Source organism: Vigna unguiculata, chromosome 5 (genome assembly GCF_004118075.2).
Source record: "Vigna unguiculata cultivar IT97K-499-35 chromosome 5, ASM411807v1, whole genome shotgun sequence".
Taxonomy (NCBI): domain Eukaryota; kingdom Viridiplantae; phylum Streptophyta; class Magnoliopsida; order Fabales; family Fabaceae; genus Vigna; species Vigna unguiculata.
Window position 1 is genome coordinate 1,418,681 of NC_040283.1, and position 20,472 is coordinate 1,439,152.

General features: G+C 31.0%; 2 protein-coding genes and 1 non-coding gene across 7 annotated transcripts; 1 reads left to right on the forward strand and 2 right to left on the reverse strand.

Moving 5' to 3' along the window:
• The first annotated feature begins 266 nt into the window (after positions 1–266).
• LOC114184275 lies at positions 267–2,114 on the forward strand. Its single transcript, XM_028071563.1, has 3 exons — positions 267–358; positions 432–537; positions 1,678–2,114. The coding sequence occupies exons 1-3, from the start codon at positions 317–319 to the stop codon at positions 1,824–1,826; spliced, it is 297 nt and encodes a 98-aa protein (XP_027927364.1). The 5' UTR covers positions 267–316; the 3' UTR covers positions 1,827–2,114.
• A 10,307-nt stretch (positions 2,115–12,421) lies between these two features.
• On the reverse strand, positions 12,422–12,578 carry LOC114186396. Its single transcript, XR_003605055.1, has one exon. It is a non-coding gene; the product is annotated as a U12 minor spliceosomal RNA (small nuclear RNA).
• Positions 12,579–13,192: 614 nt separating this feature from the next.
• Positions 13,193–18,343, reverse strand: LOC114185209. 5 transcript variants are annotated; one of them, XM_028072807.1, is made up of 5 exons: positions 18,085–18,341; positions 17,257–17,341; positions 15,653–17,139; positions 14,207–14,375; positions 13,193–14,086 (listed from the first exon to the last, which is right to left on the reverse strand). In XM_028072807.1, the coding sequence occupies exons 3-5, from the start codon at positions 17,051–17,053 to the stop codon at positions 13,416–13,418; spliced, it is 2,241 nt and encodes a 746-aa protein (XP_027928608.1). In that variant the 5' UTR covers positions 17,054–17,139; positions 17,257–17,341; positions 18,085–18,341; the 3' UTR covers positions 13,193–13,415. The 5 variants fall into 5 exon arrangements, with proteins under 5 accessions (XP_027928608.1, XP_027928605.1, XP_027928606.1 ...); XM_028072804.1 differs by having other exon boundaries at positions 17,257–17,378; XM_028072805.1 differs by lacking the exon at positions 18,085–18,341 and adding an exon at positions 17,962–18,076 and having other exon boundaries at positions 17,257–17,378.
• Positions 18,344–20,472: the final 2,129 nt, after the last annotated feature.

The window sequence follows — 20,472 nt, forward strand, 5'->3', positions numbered from 1 at the left end:
TGATGAAATGAAATGAAAGATGATGGTTGCGGAAAATGGTGGAAAGTTGTGGCATCAATCGATGATCTGAGTTTGTCTGTTTGAGGGAAATGTGTGTAGGGGTGTCCCACAGATCACGTGCATGAGGATGCACAAGACAAAGGACTGGTCATTTACAATCTCTTCTAATCCCCTCTCAGCCAATCATCATCTATCCCTCACGTGGGACTCTTGACCCTACCTCTCTTCCCTCTCATATTATAAACCATTTTTTATTCCCTTTCCCTCTGCATTAAATCTTCTTCACATTTGCACCTTCTCTTCCTCTCTCACTGCTATGGGAGAGCCTTCTCATTCTTCTGCTTCTTACATTCACATGGTAACTAATCACACTTTTCATTTTCTCTTCTTTTTCTTCTTCTTCTTCTTCATCTTTCTACCAATTTCTACAGGTGCAGCACCTCATTGAGAAGTGTTTGATCTTTCACATGTCAAAGGAAGAATGCATGGAGGCTCTCTCCAAGCATGCAAATATCAAGCCTGTCATAACTTCCACTGGTATTATCTTTTCTTCTTTAAGCTTCACAAACAACATTTTCAACTCTTTACACAACATTAAACAGATATACATGATCAGATCATTTCAGAGTGTAAAAAATTACTTTCAACACTTTATTATTCTGTGTTTTCACCCCTTGTTACTTGCTCATTCGATTTTCATTTGTTAACTAGTTAAAACCTTCAATTCCTTGCTTCCAGAATTTATAAAGCCACTACTTGTGACTAGGACTTTGCAAGCTGACAAAAACACTGATACTGTTAGATCAAATAATTCATTTCTTCACATCAGACATGTTTTTCAAACTTTTTGCTCTATTTATATATTATGCTTCAATTCAACCTTGAAATTTTTCCTAGGTTATAATAATTAGAAGCTTCTTAGAGTTCTATGCAATTAAATCAGACAAGTAATACTTTGTATTACTCTTTACCATTTTTTCAATTGAATTTAGCACTTATATTATAACCTAGCTCTTATTAAACTCTGTGCATCACTTGGATTCCAAGAGATTTTAATCAAAGACTGTATAATACTGAGATTTATTTTTCTGAATGAATTATTATACCACAAAAGTTAAACTTATGTGAGAACAACCATACCAATTAAAGATCAGAGCATATCAATGTTATTTTTCCCCTCTTGCTCTGAGATGTTTACCATTTTTTAATAAACTTCTCAGCAAACATAACATGATACAATCAATTATTTTTCTTACAAGTTAAAAGTAATTTATATGCATAAATGAAAGAATCCAACAAATTAACTTTACCTTATGAAATAAATTCATTAACTTCTCCTTTCCTTGGTTTGTAAAAGTTTTTTAATTCTATAACTACTATACAAAAACAGTATCAACTATTGAATGCAACATATACATATGTAAGATTTGAACTACAATGTCCTTCACTGTACTTATGTTTTCTCCTTGAAATCTAAGAATTAAAAAAACACATATGTTTGAGTTCACTAATTTTTAGTAACCATAGAAAGAATCCAAGAAGAAGAGAAGGAGCATGCACGTGCATATATGACAGTCACGTTTGTGAGAACCACACATGACGATGGCATATCCGTACATTAATTGAATGAACATGTTTTGTGTGTGTACATGAATGCATATATGTGTGTGTGTGCAGTGTGGAATGAGCTAGAGAAAGAAAACAAAGAATTTTTTGAGGAGTATGCGAAAGCTAAGAGTAAAGAGGACCGAATGTCGGAGGAAGAGACAAGCCAAATGATACAGAAGATGATATCAGATTCCACTAAAGGTGCTGCCAATGACTAAGCAGCACCATTGACAATGATTTCACCTTTCTCTCTGTTCTCCTTAGCTTCACCACCATGCATGCATAAGTGGTCCCTGCAACTTTCCATTAAACATATGCTGTTACAATCTTATGTATGTAATCAAAATGGGGTTCTCACATACGGAACAAGCACGGATCTATACTCTAATAGTGTAGTGTGGTCCTCTCTCTACTATCTTTTAGGACAACGATAGTTTCATATTCACTTGCTTTTGACCATCGTTTTAATAATATATTTCCACTTCAACTTCATTCATATATTCATATATATTCTCAGTTATTATTTTCTCCAGTTTTTTTATATTATCAAGATATTATCATACAGTACTGATAAAGGGTGTTTGAGTTAGCAAATAACAGCGTGCCATATCAGCATGTGAAAGATTTCCCTGTAATTTGATTTGAGATAACAGTTATATATAAAAATTAATATTATAAGATGTGGCTGATGTGGCTGATGTGGCAAATGCTGACATGTGTGTGTCTGTTACACATATACGATAATCACAAAAACAACTCACTGTAAGGTCAACATTATGCAACAGGAATATCTCCTTGTTGTGATCATTCCCAGTCCTGTTGTGTATGCATGATGAGTGAGTGACCCGGTTCTGTCGTCGAGGACTGAGATTAGGGTTTGTGTCTTGTCGTATCATTTGATTATTAGTATAAAAGTGGAATGCTAGAGAAAGAGGAAGAGGGTCCCCAGAAACTAACATTTCTTGTTAAAGAATAGGTTTCTTCTTTGGAATATATATATATACCGTCCCACATTGAACAAATATGCAGTCTTCATACATCAGTACACACATAAAAATAAAGAATAATACTGTAAATTTTTTAGTACATGTCAAAAATTAAGTTGAAGTTATAGTAAAGAATAATTATCTGTTTAAGATATAGATCATAGATTTAAAGTATAAATGGTTATAATTTTGTTTTAAGTTATTTGAATAATATTTTTAATATATATATATATATATAATATAATATATAAATTAGATGTATTATCTATATTATCAATGAGTTGAAAGAATGACTTACTTATGTTTTCCGTACATTAATTAAAACTGGTTTTCTTATTTACTACTTTCAGATCAGAAGACAATGAGAAATATTGTTTCATATTGGTGTGACACAGAAATAAATATAAACTTTAATGATTAAGTCTCTTTGAATTTTTTTTTCTTTATATAGGAGAATGAAAAGAGGATTGAAATTTTTGTCCCATACATACATACACACACACACACATATATATATATATATATATATATATATATATATATATATATATATATATATATGTCAGTAATTGTTTTATATGCAGTCTGATACAACATATAAAAATCTTTAGAAATGTTGGGTCAGCTAAAACAATGGAAACAGACACAGTAAGTTGAAATGATGTCTTTCACCCTAAACCTTTAAGATGGTGCAAATGTTGGAAGCAATTGCCACAGTTTTCACTGTCTGGTACAGTGCAAAACTACAAACTACTGCGGCTGATGAATATTACAGTAAAATGCAAACATTGCAATGTTCACCTGTCTTAAAAATGTGGATAATATTTTAATATATAAGCATTTTTTTTTTACTTTTCTATATAAATTACATGTTAATGACCTCTAAAAATTAGTTTTAGTGTAATATATAGGTTTTGGAGGTGACAATTAATTGTGTAAATCAAGTGTTTATGAGAATTTGAGAGTGAAATGGTGAAAGAAATTAGATTGTGTTTGATATTTGTTACTCTTTGCTTAAATGTGTATTATTATATCAAAACTAACAATGCTTATCTTCTTGGATTTTAAACTAATGAAATGATAAAAGAAATTTAAAGAATTAATACTATAATCTTCCCATATACAAACATTTTGAAACCCTAACAAGAAACTGGAAACAAGAATATGTTTACTATGGAAGTAAATTTACTCTAACTGTTGTCTGTGGTTATTAATGAAATACAAATTGTTATTATTCATCAGAAAATATCTTATCTGAAGTATGTTGAAGTAAGAGCAGGGAAGCTAAGGCTTGGCAAGAAAACAAAGTTTTAAATTGCTTAAAAAAGTTGCAGATTTGATTCATTGACACCTGTCTGATGGAGCAAGATCCCACTTGTGAAACTGAAAGCCATGGATTTTTAGATGTTCCCTTCTCTGGTTTTCATCTCATGAAGATGAAATTTTAAATCCTTGTGTGGCAAATGCTGATTGGTTTAGGTATATATTCTGTATTAATTGATATGCATATATGCGACATCAGAGATTTAAAAAAAAAAAAAAAGACAAACATGCATGCATAGGTCTGAATCAGTGACACACACATATCCTAAATAAGAACATTTGTCTGATTGCATGAACACAGAACATACATCAACTCACAAATACAAACAATGCTAATTTATTGATGACACTTCCACCACTTGTATAATAACTACAAACAAAGTTATTTCACACCATCTCAGTAACCAACTTTTTTCAAGTGTCATCCTACCAGCACTATCTCTATGTAATGCAAGTAATCTAGTTCAATTCAACCACCTGAAACTCTAATTAGGTTAAATAACTTCAACTTGTAATTTTACTGCCGAACTCCTATAATAAAAGAAGTTATATACACTTCTTTTCTCCTTAAGTATAGATTGTTGTTTTTGTCCTTAAGTATAGATTGTTGTTGTTTTTGTGTTAAAAAGTCGACTTTAATAATTTAATTTTACAAAATCAATGATGAGATAACAAACTTGGTTATGATAGAATTTAATGTTGTAAGTGATATTAATTGTTCCATGACAGAGGTCAAGTGGACTAAGTTACAACTGAATCGTAACGTTTGGGTTTGTGTTACACTCTTAGGTAAAAAGAGTTGCGCCTTAATTAATGGCTATAGCTTTTGCCCTAGTGATAAGCGCTCTATCGCCAAGTGGACCAAGTCACAATCTAAATAGAATTCCTAGTAGGACAATTGTTGAGTGAGAAATTGTTGCATATGACATCAATTGTCCCATGGCAGATGTCAAGTGAGCCAAGTCACAACCGAATCGTGACGTTTGAACTTGTATTACATTCTTAAGTAAAAAAAATTACATCCTGATTAATAAATATAGCTTTTGCCCTGGTGGTAAGGACTCGATCGTGGCATCTAACTTGTAAATTAAGTTTTGTATGTACTTATTGTAAATTACCTCTAGAGACTTCCGACCATTGAACAAGAACAGTAAAATTATTATGAGTCACGGTTGAATTGGAAATCTGCATCACACGTCATGATTTGACAATTTAAAATCTTCATGTACCTTAAAATAGATGTGGGACAGGAGAAAGATTCCCGTGACCACCCCAGGTGAAGTAGACACAAGGCATGTCAAAATTTAGTAATAATAATAATAGTAGTAGTAGTGAAAATAGAATCTTCATAAATGAATGAATGAAATGTAGACAGAAATCATGAAGCAACATGCAGAAATAGACACAGAAGATGGAAAACGACGAAGAAGGGTTTGAAATCCGTGAAATGTAGGTTTTGCATTGCATTGATATGTGTGTAGAAAGTGAGATTCCTCTTCTCTTGTAGTTTGTCTCATTGCTTATCTTCAACCATGGCGTGTCTAAGTAGCAGCTAGAAGAAATCATGCAATTTTGTAATCTCTTCGACCAATGGCTTTCCCACTACTATATCTTTTCATCCAACAACAACAACCTCAAACCAAGATCTTTCATCAAAAATCTAATAATTCTCATATATGGCCAAACAAAATTCCTGCTTTTTTGCTCATACCATGCTTCTCATAATTTTGTCTTTCCGTACATGGATCTATATCAACACAAACACACAGTTTCTGTGATTTTTTTTTCTTTTCTTTGCTAAATAGGCCGTACGACAGGGAGTTTATTGTAGTCATCCAAGGTCTTTAGTTTTAGTGTCAGATGAGAAATCTGTGGCTAAAAGTGCTTTTGTTTTAGTGAAAATTAGTCTTTTGTTAAGGTAAGAGCTATTATTTCTGTCAGATGTGGTTAAAAGTGCTTTTGTTTTAGAGAAAATGGAGAAGAGTTTTCAGTTGTTTGTTAAGGTAAGAGCAATTATTTCTGTCAGATGAGATATCTGTGGTTAGAAAAGTGCTTTTGTTTTAGGGAAAATGGAGAAGAAACTTTGGTTGTTTGTTAAGGTAACAGCAATTATTTCTGTCAGATGAGATATCTGTGGTGAGAAGTGGTTTTGTTTTAAGGGAAAACATAGAGGAGACTAAGAACAATGGCTGAAATTTTAAGTCTGAGGTGCAAGTTAAGTAATATATAAAAATTATCTTGAAGTTTATTCACAATTTTGATATCTTTTACATAGGTTTAATTAGTGGGATGATATCCACTTTTATTTAGATGTGTTAGTTTGATAGCCACTTTTAAAAATGTGTTCATTGAGTCTCAACTTTTGTAAAAATGCCTCAATTAGGTCATTTTCAGCAAAAAAAATATTAACACCGTTAACGGTATTGATATTTAAAATGAATTACAAAATTAAGTATTGATATTTATATTAAAATTTAGTGATAAAAGTCATGAATTAAGTTAACAACTTTAGTAATTTTTGTCTGAAAAAGACCTGATTAAGACATTTTTTTCACAAATTTGTACTAGATTGACACATTTTTAAAAACGGATACCAAACTGACACATCTAAACGAAAGTGGGTACCAACCGATTAATTAAATCTTTTATATAATATTGATAGTTATCGTCAAATTTGTCTGTTAATTTTTTTTAAAATAAAATTTATATATTGTATTTAGATTTTGCAAGTTTTTCATATTTTTTTTGTATGGAATGATAATATGAAAGTTATAAAATCTTATTCTTAAATACAATTTAGCAACTTAATTACATTTTTAAAATTTATTTATTTTTGTAAAAATTTACCATACCCATAAAATACTATATCATTTTTCTTGAAAATCATAATCATGTTTTGGACTCGATATATAAATGTGCAAAACTGGAATGAGAACAAAGGATGCTGTCCATTGTCAAGTTTTCGTTTAGGAAAACTCCAATTCTTGTTTTCCACTTGCCTCATAATTTAACCTATCTCTAATTGCCGGTGTCCTAGGTTACACCTTCAAATAATTCACAAATATTGGAAATTTTGTACTAACCAGAGATAAACACATTATCAAATCGATTTCTAAGATTAAGTACAACTTAAAAAAGAAGAATATTTCGATTTTTAGGAAAAGAAAAAAAAAACTGTTTTCACTCACTAATTTTATTTATACATAGAAGTCTATATAATGATATAACGAAAAGGAAAATTATACTTTGAATGTTATTTTTTATTTACATTATTTATTTTCTGATGTTACTTATGAATCATTAATTCTTTCAAAAAAAAAAATATATTAATCAACTATTCACATTAAATTACTTCAGATAAAAATGATAAAAATAAAAAAATAAAAGTCATACGATCATTTATTCGGATCGAATCATGAAGACGTAACTTAAAAAATTGGCATGAATTTGTGAAACACGAGTGTCAGAGAATAGGAAGGGAATAAAAAACTGGAAAAAAATCTTATGCGACAGGAAGTACCAAGATTCAACTCCAACGTTGTCTTGATGACAGCTAAAACCTTTCCTTTCACACATTTTTCTGTCCGATCAATGATGCTCTCTATTCGGCCTCTCAAGTAGTCACGGTAAAGTGGATTCGGGTCGGTACGTCTATTTGTCTACAAAGGACATTTCAAATTTGCTAAATTAACTTAATTGATCTAATTTCTTAAAACAAAAAAGGTTCTTTAACGACCATTATACAACTTATGTAAGAGAAAATGATCATAAAAAAAGTAAGTTTTAATTTGTAAAAGAAAAAGTAAAGGAGTTGACTGATGAACAGTTAAAATTAAATGGCGTAAAACATTGGAATCAAGATTTTAAACTGCTCCTTTGGAAGTGATTGGTCGATCCGACACACCAAAACAAAAATGATAACAAAAAAGGTAAAATAAAAAATGAATACATAAAGAAATTATATTCATGACAATTACTTCATTTGTAGTTTCTTCATCTGATGCAAAGATAAGGTTACTATATGAATCAATAACATAACCCGTGTAAACATTTGAGAGATGAAAAATGACTGGAAATTCTTTCCTTCCAATCACTGTAATTTTTCTTTCACTTTGAATTCCCTGTTCTGCATAATTCCACACCCAAAACTTAAAATTAATGTGGAATGTAAAGTGTGATAATGATTCAAATAACATGACACTAATAGATCTGAGAGATAGAGTGTCTCTCATGTCAACTAATATAATCCTTAAACAAGTAATGGAGACTTAGAAGAGAAAAAATGGAGATGCATCATGGATAAAAATGGCGACACCTAACCCAAAAAGGTTATGCAATTGCCAGCATAGTTCAAAAAGTGTGCGACGAAATTAAGTCCCACATCGGTTGGGTACTTGTTCTGACTCAAAATCTAGATTATAAATGTGAGGAAACCGTGATCATAAGAATTTATTTGTGGTATAAGATTTGTTGATTGTTCAAATTTAATAGAATAAATTGAAATTAATGGTTCTAATTTGAGTTGACATGATATTAGTTATGTAATTTTAGCTTCAAATATAATAAAAACTCACAATCTTACGATAAATGTATTATATTTATAATTTCTTGAAACCCGTGTTTTTTTTTTTGTAACTTCTTTATTTTCTTAAAGAAAGTAACATAATTAAATTTATTTTTGAATAAATAAGTTTTGAATTTGTTTTAATAATAATATATAGGAATGACGAGGAAGCAAAAGACACCGACAATATACTAAATATTACAAATTTATTCATTAAATAGTAAATGTACCAAAATATTTTTATATATAGATTATAGGATATATGATTATAGGTTTAGAAATTTGTTTTGAATGATGTTGGAATAAATAAATAATTAAAATAAAATAAAGTTAGCTTTTTTTTTTGTCAAATTTTATTAAAATATTTATTAAAAAATTTTATTAGAAAATATAATTTTTTAAAATTGTTTTTAAAAGTTAAAATTATGTAAAATATTCAATTGTGATGATTGAATAAAGTTAATAGTATTAATTTAATAATAAAATGATAAATAAGTTTTAATGTATATTTTTTAAAAACTAAAATTATAAACAATAACAAATATATTAAAATATAAAATAGGAATATAAGTTAAACATAATCTAATATTTATTAAAATATAAAATAATAAATATTATTGAATAGATGAAAGAAAAACTCATTGATGCTAAACAAACCAAAGTTGTCAAATGATGGAGAAGCATAAACAATAAGATAAAGGGCGAGCTAGTATGCTTTAATGTATGATTAGGTTTGGATAATAAATGTGCTTACACGATCTCAGTATTTCAGCAATTTTACATTACAGTAGTTAAATTTAATATTGTCTTAGGAGATTATTACAAAGGTCAAAAGTGCTTTTAGTAATTATGACATGCAATATACTTTGTTAGTTACGGTTTAGATAGTGGTTGTATTTAACGAATGTAGTTGAAAGGTTTTGTCAAAAGATCTATAAATAGTCTTTGTACTATTCATTGTAAAAATACAAGTTTTAATATAGAGAGTATTCATCTAAAAGGATTTGTTTGTGAACAAATTAATATTAGAGCTTGATAGCCTAAGTGTCTGAGTGCTTAAGGAAAAGTGTGAGAGTTGGAGAATTTGAGCGAAATGGTCAACTTAGCAGACAACATGCTCTTGCCTGAGTTATTAAAAGGCATAAGCTATGACAACTGGAGTCCGCAAATGAAGGTCCTCCTTGGTTCCTAATAAGTATGAAAACTAGTTGAAAATGGACACCAAGAACAAGAATATATTGAAGAACAAATGATTGCCAAACTTGTTGCGTTAAGAGCAATGTGGATAAAGGACAAAACAACTTTGTACATGCTATACTGAGCAGTTGATGAGTTCGACTTTAAGAAGATAACAAATGCTAAATCTTCAAAAGAAGCGTGAGATATTTTGGAGAAGACATATAAAGGATAATCGTGTGAAACAAGTCAGACTTCAAACCCTTAGAAGCGAGCTTGAAAGCATGAGGATGAAATAGGCAGAAGGGGTTGTCAAGTATGTCTCGTGTTGAGACCATGGTGAATCAACTCAAAAGAATTGAAGAGATGCTTCCCACTTGCTGAGAGGTGGTGAAAATCTTGAGGTTGTTAACCGACGACTTTAAGTATATTGTTTGCGTAATTGAAGAGTCCAAAGACTTGACAATGCTTTCGGTGCAAGAGCTTATTGGGTGGTTTGAGACTCATGAGCAGGGAAGAAGGAAGAAGAAGGATGAGTCCCTTGATCAAGCACTTCAAGCAAAGACAACCATTAAGGAGAAAAGGGTTTCTTATACTCAGAACACTCAAGACCGCGGTGGTAGAGACTGAGGAGGATATGACAAAGGGAAAGAGAAATTCGATCAACAAAACTAATGTGGTTGAGGACAAGGTAGAGGTCGTGGAGGTAGTAGTCGAGGAGGGCATGCAAACAACTCATGGGGAATGAAACTGAGATGATTGAAGGGTTTAAAAATTTGATGAAGAAGGAGTGTGAGATGGCTGACTTGGGTCTAGTGAGAATTTTCTTTGTTTGGAAGTTGTTCAGGGAGAGAGACATTTTTGTGTCATGAGAAAGGTATGCTAAGGAGGTATTGAGAAAGTTTAAGATGACAAATTGCAACCTAGTTTCCACCCCTATGGAACCTAGTACAAAACTTTCTAAGTATGGAGATGGAGACCGAGTTAATACAAGCAAATACTGAAGTTTGATTGGAAGTCTTAAGTATCTTAAAAATACAAACTAGATTTAATGCTAAGTGTTGGAATAACAAGTCGGTATATGGAGGAGTCGAGATATACTTATTGGAAGACACTAAAGAGAATTTTAAGGTATGTGAGATGAACAATGTCACTTGGCCTAATATATACTACTAGGATGGATAATTACCGACTAGTTAGCTACTCGAACAATGATTAGTGTGGAGATGTTGATGACTGAAAAAAAGGTCTGAATATGTATTCTTCATGGAAAGCACAACATTCACCTGACTTCCGAAGAAACAACCAGTTATAACATTGTCAATTTGTAAAGTCGAGTACGTTGTAGCATCCTGGAGTGTCTACCATGTAGTTTGGCTTAGAAATCTTTTAAGCAAGTTGGAGTTGAAGTAAGAAAAGGGGACTATGATTCGAGTTGATAACAAATCGGTCATTGAATTGGTGAAGAACCCGATCAATCATGAGAAAAGTAAGCATATTAAGAAGCCGAACACAAGTTGCGGATATATATGTTCACAAAGACATTGCCAACCACTTTGCTTGGGAATATCTAGAAGATGCTTCGAATGAAAAATAAGAAAAACATTTAAGTTTATGGAAGAATTTTGTTAAATAAACTTAAATGCAAGTAGTTGCATTTAATAGTGTTGATATGATAAAGTGTCTTAAAAGAATTGAAAAAGTTTGGAGTGCTTCTAGTAATAATTGTGACATGCAATAGAAGCCATTAATTAGGGTTTAGATAGCGATTGTATTTAATGAATTTAGTTGAAAGACCTTACCAAAATGTCTATAAATAGTTATTGTACTATTCATTGTAAAAAAAGTTTTAATACAAAGAATATTTATTCAAAACAACTTATTTATCAGCAATCACTAGTAAAAGACAAAGAGCTTTTATGATATTGAGGTCTTATTTATCATACATGTACAAACAATGAAATAAATTATGTAAGTATATTTTGTCTAACTTTTTTATTAGACAAACGAGAGAAAAATAAATCAAATAAATTATGTAAATATATTTTGTCTAACTTTTTTATTAGACAAACGAGAGAAAAATAAATCAAATTATAGACTACTTGACCATAGAGAATTCGATAACAGGTTGAGACTAACATTGTTGATTTATAATAAATTTTCAACAATAAAAATAACCACTCCACTCGGATTTCATCCTTCATCCTCCAGATGACAATATACAAAATTATGAAATTACCCATTTAACTATATCGATAACGACAGTACAACACAGAAAACAACGCCTCCCTGCCTCTAGTAACAACCCTCGGTGGTAGAATCTATCTGAGAATGTTTAAAAGCATTAGAAAAACACGGATCCATTCGCACAGACTTTCAAGTTCCTAGATCATGTACAAACTTATTAGATCTACATGTTCATTTCTAACCATCAACATTAGCATTGACACAAAAATGAAACAGAACACACCCAATTGCAGTTAAAGAAGAAACCTGAAAAGTAAACAACAAAATGGTAGAAGTTCTTCGTTTTTGAAGAAAAAATAGAAAAACACAATAAAAAAAACAGATTAAAATGATAAAACAGGTTTAGAAAAAAAAAATTGTGACAAACAAGAAATAAGTAGAAGAAAAAGAACAATACCAAACAACCAAAATCATTAAATCTTCTGACAACATAATTGTATTAGGACTCACAAAAAGAGAAAAAAAATATATTAAAAAAATTACAGATTACAAATATATGATATGTGACTAAATTAATGGGATTGGGAGGCCCGCCTTTGAGAGTTCTGCATAAGTAAGCAGCGTCAGCTCAAGGCCAGCCTATAACCCCTTCAAAAATTCTTGCACATCAGAATGAGTGCTGCAAGCAGCTCCCACTGCTTGCTTTGTTTTCCTTACTCATTAGTTTAAGGCAAGTTTTAGCATACATAGTTTCCTCATATTTATACGTCAGATATTGGGTCTGCACAGATACCCGTATCGATGTGGGACTTGAACGTTTTCTGAACTTAGACGTTTTCCAATGTTCTTGGTTCATTCTTTTCAGCATACCCCACCACAAGTAACTATTCAATTGGACTCTGAACAAGAAAGAGTCATTGTAGTTAGCTACTTAGCTTTTGGTCCCAAAGTCTCAATTAATTTCAACATTAGGATTTTACTTGAAAGAGCTTATTTTTACATGTAAAAGATTTATCATATTAAAATATTTTTCAATTTTTTGAATGAGTAATGCAGCATTCATTCAAATATAACTGATATCAAATTATTTTCTTGTATTTAACAGGAAAAAGTGGTGGTGTTTTCCATATGCTAAGATTTTTTACTGTAGATTGGGGTTTCCCTTATTGGTAAGTTGATTTGTATAGGTTCTGAAATTATGCATGCTCTTTGTTTGTTCCACACTTATATGATGTGTATAGAGAGTTGAATCACATCATGGATGTTAACTTGTGTGAATATCGAAGAATCATGTCAAGTCATGTCATTCATGGAATTTTTAATTCATAAAATGATAAGAAAAAAGAGATAGAATGAAGAACAAATCAACATGCTGATCATTTTTTATACAAATGAAAAACAATAATCTTTCCGTATAAAAGAATATCAAACCTATACCTATATGCTAACTCAAACTCTTCAAATACCTATGTCCTAATTCCAATTCTCAAAATTGACTCAATAAACCTCTCAAAATCCACTCAATGAAACTATACACCAATTGCACATACTATAAAAAAAAATGCAATCTTTCAAAAATTCACAGAGGTAACTATCTCGTTTGCAAGCTCCTCTGTTACCAAATTAACTATCTCTGTAACAATATCCTCAACATCTTCAACTAGTTCTATCCATGTGATCTTCCCCTCAAGCGTATTGTCTGCTAAATCATTACTTGCTTTCTTTTCTTGCGCAACAAGCAACCCCCACATCTCATCTTCAATCATGTTCTGTCTTAGTTCAACATTCAATCTTTTTGATGTTGATTTTTCCCACATTGGAACAAATGAATATGGCTGAAAAATCTGTAGCAACCCTGTGTTCATGCGATCAAATAGCAGTTTCCTTTCAGATCTCCTCCAAAACTGTTGCTGGCCAAATTTCTTTTCCAGGACTTCAAAGACAGAAGGACTAATTGGACATTCTGAAGAGTGCCATGTAGAAAAATCTGTAAACAACTTCCTGTTAAATATACTTGCTTCTGTTAAAACCTCAACAACATATGAGAAATCCCTGCTTTCTTCAGCTCTAAATAATCCTGCTACTTCTTTCTTTTCTTGAGAGTTATGTGCATATTCATTCTCACAATCTTCATCACTTGAAACATTCAAACCACATTCTTCATCACTTGAAACATTCAAACCACATTCTTCATCATTTGAAACATTCAAACCACATTCTTCATCATCCACCTCTGATGAATCTGAAATTAATAAATGGTGTGTTTGTAATTAGTATCAAACTACAAGGAGGGAAACTAGGAAATAAAGCATTGATTTCAAATTATGTGTAGAACCAATGACACAACATAATCATTACAAACCATATATGTGATTGTCACTTTTATAGCTGAATTGAATGTCTTCTCCAAATAAGGGATCCAAGACAGAGATTGGACTCGGTTCATATGACTCCACAGAGCTACCAAGGGAATCTGGCTCAACCTCATGACAAGGCGAATGAACAGAATCTTCTTGCAGTTCTGATCTATCCTGTAATTAAAAAAATAAATACAAAACAACAACATAGTTCAGTAGTGAAACCTAAAGAAGAAATTTGACATAATTGAAATACAACCGTTAGAAAGAAAAAAAAAAATTATATGTAACATGCAATGGTATAAAAAGCAAAGTCAACTCAAAAAGTTTCAACTCAAGAAGCTAGATATGAAAAATATCTAGTGAAAAAAAAAACTGTTTAATATAACTAAGACATCTAAAAATGTTACTCGAGGAAATTAATGATGCAGCATTAACTTCTACAACTAAACCACGACATCAAAATTGACATGAATACTATAACTCAACAATCAAAGTTTATGTCGAATGCCTTATACTGGAAGTATAAATTTTACATATTAACTTAGATTTATAGTTCAATTATTATAATAGTATGTACTGTAAAACTATTATAATTATGTTTTGCATCAATCAATTATAACTGAAACATAATAGAATAAAATAAAACCCTACCCAATAAATCTAGCTTTCATATATTCAAAAGGGTAACCCAAATATCAGAGGTCAGGATTCAAAAGAAAAATATCACCTTAACTATTACTACTATCAGATTTTTTGACCTTGGTTTTGATATTGGAAATACAATGTATAAATTGAAAAGATAAAATGTTGGTACTATTTCAAAGATGCAAAACTTTGTACCATAAAATTTAGAACAAGAGGAAGATAATTTGGAGATTGAATTGATCTCTGTTTTGACTGTATTTCTTTCTATATTTTCTTCTTTTCCTTTTTGGCTTACATTCTATAATACCTTCAAATGTATTTTATTGATTGAAAATAACTTTTATTCTATAACAATGCTCTAGTAGTTACAAATATAAAGAGTCACTTCAACAGAGAAAAGATCACATAAAAAGATGGCTCAATGTGCAAGAGTCCAATCATTATGCAGGCCCTAGTGAGATTAGATTTACCACTGTAAATGAGAGGGTATTTACACTGCTTGAACTATCAAGCACAACTTCCACATGTGATCGGTTAATATTGAATGAGGAAATAAAACTTCTAATATTTCTCATGCATTTGAAGACTAAAGTTTAGCAAGTCACATGCATTGGGAATTTTTCATTCATCGGTAAAGTGATAAAATGCAGAGCACACCTGAAACAATAATATTACTCTATTATGGAAATTTCATGCATGTTTCCATTAAATATACAAAATCTGACACCTAAATGATTGATTGAATATACATCTAACTGGAAAAAATGAGTAATCCTAATCATTTTTAGTAAGAAAGAACAAACCTGTTGCTTTGAGGCATATGAAGTCTGATTCAAACAATCAATTTCTTGTGATAAAGTGAAGGCTGTTGATTTAGATTGATGTTCGGTTGGACTATGTGTCCAGTCAACAACCTCAGCTGTTGCATCAGATACCAAGAATTCAACTGATGAGTCAAGAGACACAACATTTTGCTTACACAAATTACTGTCTTCATACTTTCTGTTCTTCACTTCATCATTCATTACGCTTCTCTCTTGCAAGATTTGTCCGTCTATAAAGGTGGGAGAAGAACTAGAACTTGGCAATTGAGGAGGCATAGTTATCTTATCAGACAAATCGTTCTCATAAAATCTCTTCTCTGACTTGTGACTAATACAATTCTCTTCAGTGTGATCAATATTGAAATATGAGTAAAAAGAAAGGAATTTCTCACCAACAGAACTGAGGTTCACATCTTCTAAACATTCTTTGTGGTAATTATTTTGATTCTTCCATGATGACCAATTTGAGGATGCATTTTTTCTCAAACCCCAATATCTCTGAAACAAGATATCCTGATTCACAGTTCCACAATTATCAGCAACAACTGAAGCTGAACAAAGAGGTCTTGGCACTCTTCTAGCAAAGCTATAATTATCACCAGACTTAGTTCTAACATTACCATATCCCCTTTGATGAGTCAAATTTCTTGCTCCATTCCCTTTTTCCCAGATCATAGGCAATTGGTTATGCGTACAGTCTCCACCAAATGGTCTAGGTTCATGAACCTTTTCAGTCACATACTTCTTTTCCAAAGTTTTCCTACTGGCTTGAGAGCCTATATACGAACCATCTGAGCAGAAGATTGGGGAATTGAATTGGATCTCATTAACTGAAATATTTGAAGCAGGATTCAGCATATCATTGGCAAAAGCTTCATTCCCTCTGAAAAAAGTAGTTGAGGCAGTATGCAAAGCTCCATTTACAACATTTCCAGATTGCATAGAAATCTCCTCTGAAATTTTACTGAAAGATCTTGAGCTTGGCTTACCAAAATCCATGTGATGGGATATTTTCTTTCTATCTTCCTTTGGAGGAAATACTTTCATGCTTTCAGGATAAAATATCTGTTGGAGCAGCCCATCAGCCAAATGAGAATTTTTACTAGAACTGGGATTCTCTTTCCCATTTCTTTTTGATGGGTTATGGTGCTTACTTCGCCTGAGTGCTTTGAACACTTCTACACCATCCTCAGATTTGTCCTTTTCACTAGTATTCATTCCTTGATGAGATGAACGCTTCTTTCTGACACCAATGGAAGCAACTTTCTGCTGATAATTCTCAGAGAGCACTTTCTGTTTATCTCTGACAGGATGTTGGTTAGGCACTTTATCAAGACCCATCAAATTTAAAATAACACTTGGTGCTTCTTTAGACTCCATTCTGCAATTATTACTCTACAAGATAAGTTGAACACTGGAAGCACTCTCTAAAAACCAATGAAACTGTCTGCAATAGATCACAATACCTGTCACATGAAAATAAAAGTGATGAATGCATGCTGATAAGTGATAAATATAATCTATTTGGTCATTTCTTTCCTTTTCAAACAGTGCATCCAAAGCAAGAAGAATCACAAACCAACCTTCTGTATTACATCTCATTTGTTGTAGACCAAAGGATTAATAAAATATGTGTGGAATCTAGCGCTTCCTATTCTTCAACACTTCCTGGGAATGATTTTAATGCTCTATCAGCAAAATAGACCTAAAAAAAGTAAGAAAAGACATTAAAAAAAGTTCAATTTCAGAAAATAAATGCAATTAAAAATCTCATATAAGAGAGGCATCATAACCTAAAGCACATTTTTCATTATATTCTGTCTAACAAAACCAATATTGCAAAACAGGAAGAAAAAAAATAAACACACAGCAGCAACTGGTGAGATTAGTCTAAAATTGAACCATACCATTATTAATTTACTCTTTCAATTTAGTAGCAAAACAAAAATAGAAAAGTAAAAGATAAAATTACAATAATGTTAAAATAAAAGCATACAGGAGGAAGAAATAATCAAATCAACCTGCCAATGAATCTGATTCAACTGTGTTCAATCACTGACAGCAAAGAAACAGTGTAAAGCACAGAGGTAATCGAAACAAGGTGTGATTATTGGAAAGAGCCAACCCAGAAAAATTAAATGATAACGTTCTCCAATCCATGAAAACATAAGAAGGAAACAAAATGATTATGATCCCACTAGGAACAAAAATAAAAAAATAGAAACCTTCTTTGACAAAAGCACAAGCTAATCAAGATCCCAACAAAATCATGACTTTACAAACCTCACCCTAATAAAAGACTCATACATCACCACCCCACGATCATCATCACAATCATCATCGTCAAGATTCAAGAACAAGAAGTAGAAGAAGATGGAGAAACAGAAGAAGTATACGCAAAAATAACTAACCTTCTCTGGCAATCCTTTGAAAAATAAGACCTTTTTGGATTATGCGGGTACCCATAATCCAGAAACTTCACTGCATGAAACAAAACCGGTCAGGGTCGCCTACTTTTGCAAGAAAGCAAATTGGGGTATTCAATTCATGAATGGTTGCAACCCAATTTTTGTTATACCATGAAGGAAAGGGACACAGCCGACATAAACATCAATCGGGTCAAAACAAAAAAAAAAAAGACGTGGATGCTTTAAAAGATACTCAGCAACTATTCCTCCTAAAAACTCTGGGTAACTAAGTAAAATATTGGTTTTGTTTTGGAACTTGATTTCTCAAAGTATAAAATTAAAAAACTGAAATGATTGAAACAATAATTAATGACTCTTTATTATTTTATTTTTTCTTTATTGATTTAACTTTGTTTTGTCGTGTGTGGATTTCCTCACCAACTGTAATTGTCATGTTTGCGTTTTTGGCGCCATGAAGATATCATTGATTAATGGAAGTGTCGGGTTCGCCCCTGATTTTACCTTCCTCTGTTCTAAGCACACAACCTAAATATGGTCATGTCAAACATTTTATATTTTATATTATCAATAATATTTTTAAATTAAAGTATTAAATCGAGATAACTCTAGTTTAATAAGCTTAAATTAAGTTTAACTCAAAACCTGCACCTTAATTGAATTATTGATATTGGACTTATTAAAGTTCTCTAAGATAATCATAAGGATTTTTAATAAAAGTAAGTCATCAAGTCAAAATTGGCACTTTTAAATAAACCAAAACACGTTTTTTCAATTTAAAATCATAATAGATAAGATTGTTTATAATTTCAAATATTAGTGTATTTTTTCTGTTCTTTCAAATATAAGTTGTCAAAAATCATATATGAACATAGGGATGAGTAGTGACTTGCGCTTTGATAAAAATTAGGTTAATTGTTCTAAAATAAATTGAATCACACATGAAAAAAAAAAACACATACCAGAAGAATAGATGTGTTCTAAAGTTCATTAATCTCATTACACTACTTTAAAGTCAAAACTATTCATAATATTTAATTAGTAAAAAAATTATTCTCATGATTCTCATGATGTTGGTTTGGTTAAAATTCAATAATGTTGCGACCCCACGCACTACGGAGCGAGTGTGAAAGTGGCTTTCCACCTTTCTCACTTTTCTTATTTTCCAAAATAACTTCCAAATATTAGTTGCCGTCCATTTATAATTAGTATAGCTTTTTTTTTCCACGAAAAATATAACTTGGAAATAATAGTTTTTTTTTATATAATTTATTCCCATTAATAAATTTGAGTACTTTATTTTTTTTTGTTATAAAGCTCCCCCTCTATCAATTAATTTATTTTTGGTTTAATTAGTTGGATGGTATCCACTCTCGTTCAGATGTATCAGTTTGAGACTCGTTTTTAAAAATGTGTCAATCTAGTCTAAACTTTTGGAAAAGTGTCTTAATATAATATCATGACTAAAGTCGTTAACTTAAATTCATGACTGTTACTACTAAATTTTAATATAAATATCAATACTTAATTTTGTAAGTCATTTTAAATATCAATACCTTTAACGGTGTTAATAATTTTTTGTTGAGAATGACCTAATTGAGACATCTCTTAAAAAATTGGGACTCAATTAACATCTTTATAAAAACGGATATCAAACTGACATATCTAAATGAAAGTGGGTACCATCCGACTAGTTAAAATGACCTAATTGAGGCATTTTTTAAAAGTTGGGACTCAATTGACACCTTTATAAAAATCTTTATAAAAATGGATACCAAACTGACACATCTAAATAAAAGTGGGTACCATCCGACTAATTAAATCTTTATTATTTTATATACGGTTTATAATAATTAAAGTGATAGTGCATGATTATTAACAATTTTGTAATACTAAAAAATATATAAAACTTCTTCAGTAAATATGATTTCCAACACATCTCATTGTTTTTAGTAAACTCATAAAAAAATATTGTAGTCCATGGCATATTGGTGATTTATATAATAAGTTTATCGACTTAAAAAAAATTGTTCCACTAATTTCTATTTATAATACTTTTTAAAAACACAAGCCAAGTTTATAAATATGGGAGAAACTAAGACTGAAAAAGAAAATCAGCGGGTATTGTGGACTTTTCCGAAACTGGGTAGTGTATGAAAGAAATACAGATGTGCAAAAAGAAACAATCTTATGGGTTTCACATTTGGACCTGTTGGTGACTAGCAATGGGTCGCTACAGGCTTGTATTTTAAAATTATTTTGGTTACACATATCCTTCTTTCTTTTAATATTTTTTAGTCTTATAAAATTATGAACGTATTATTGTTATTGATGGAAAGGAAAACTCATTAATAAATTGTTAAAATAAAATAC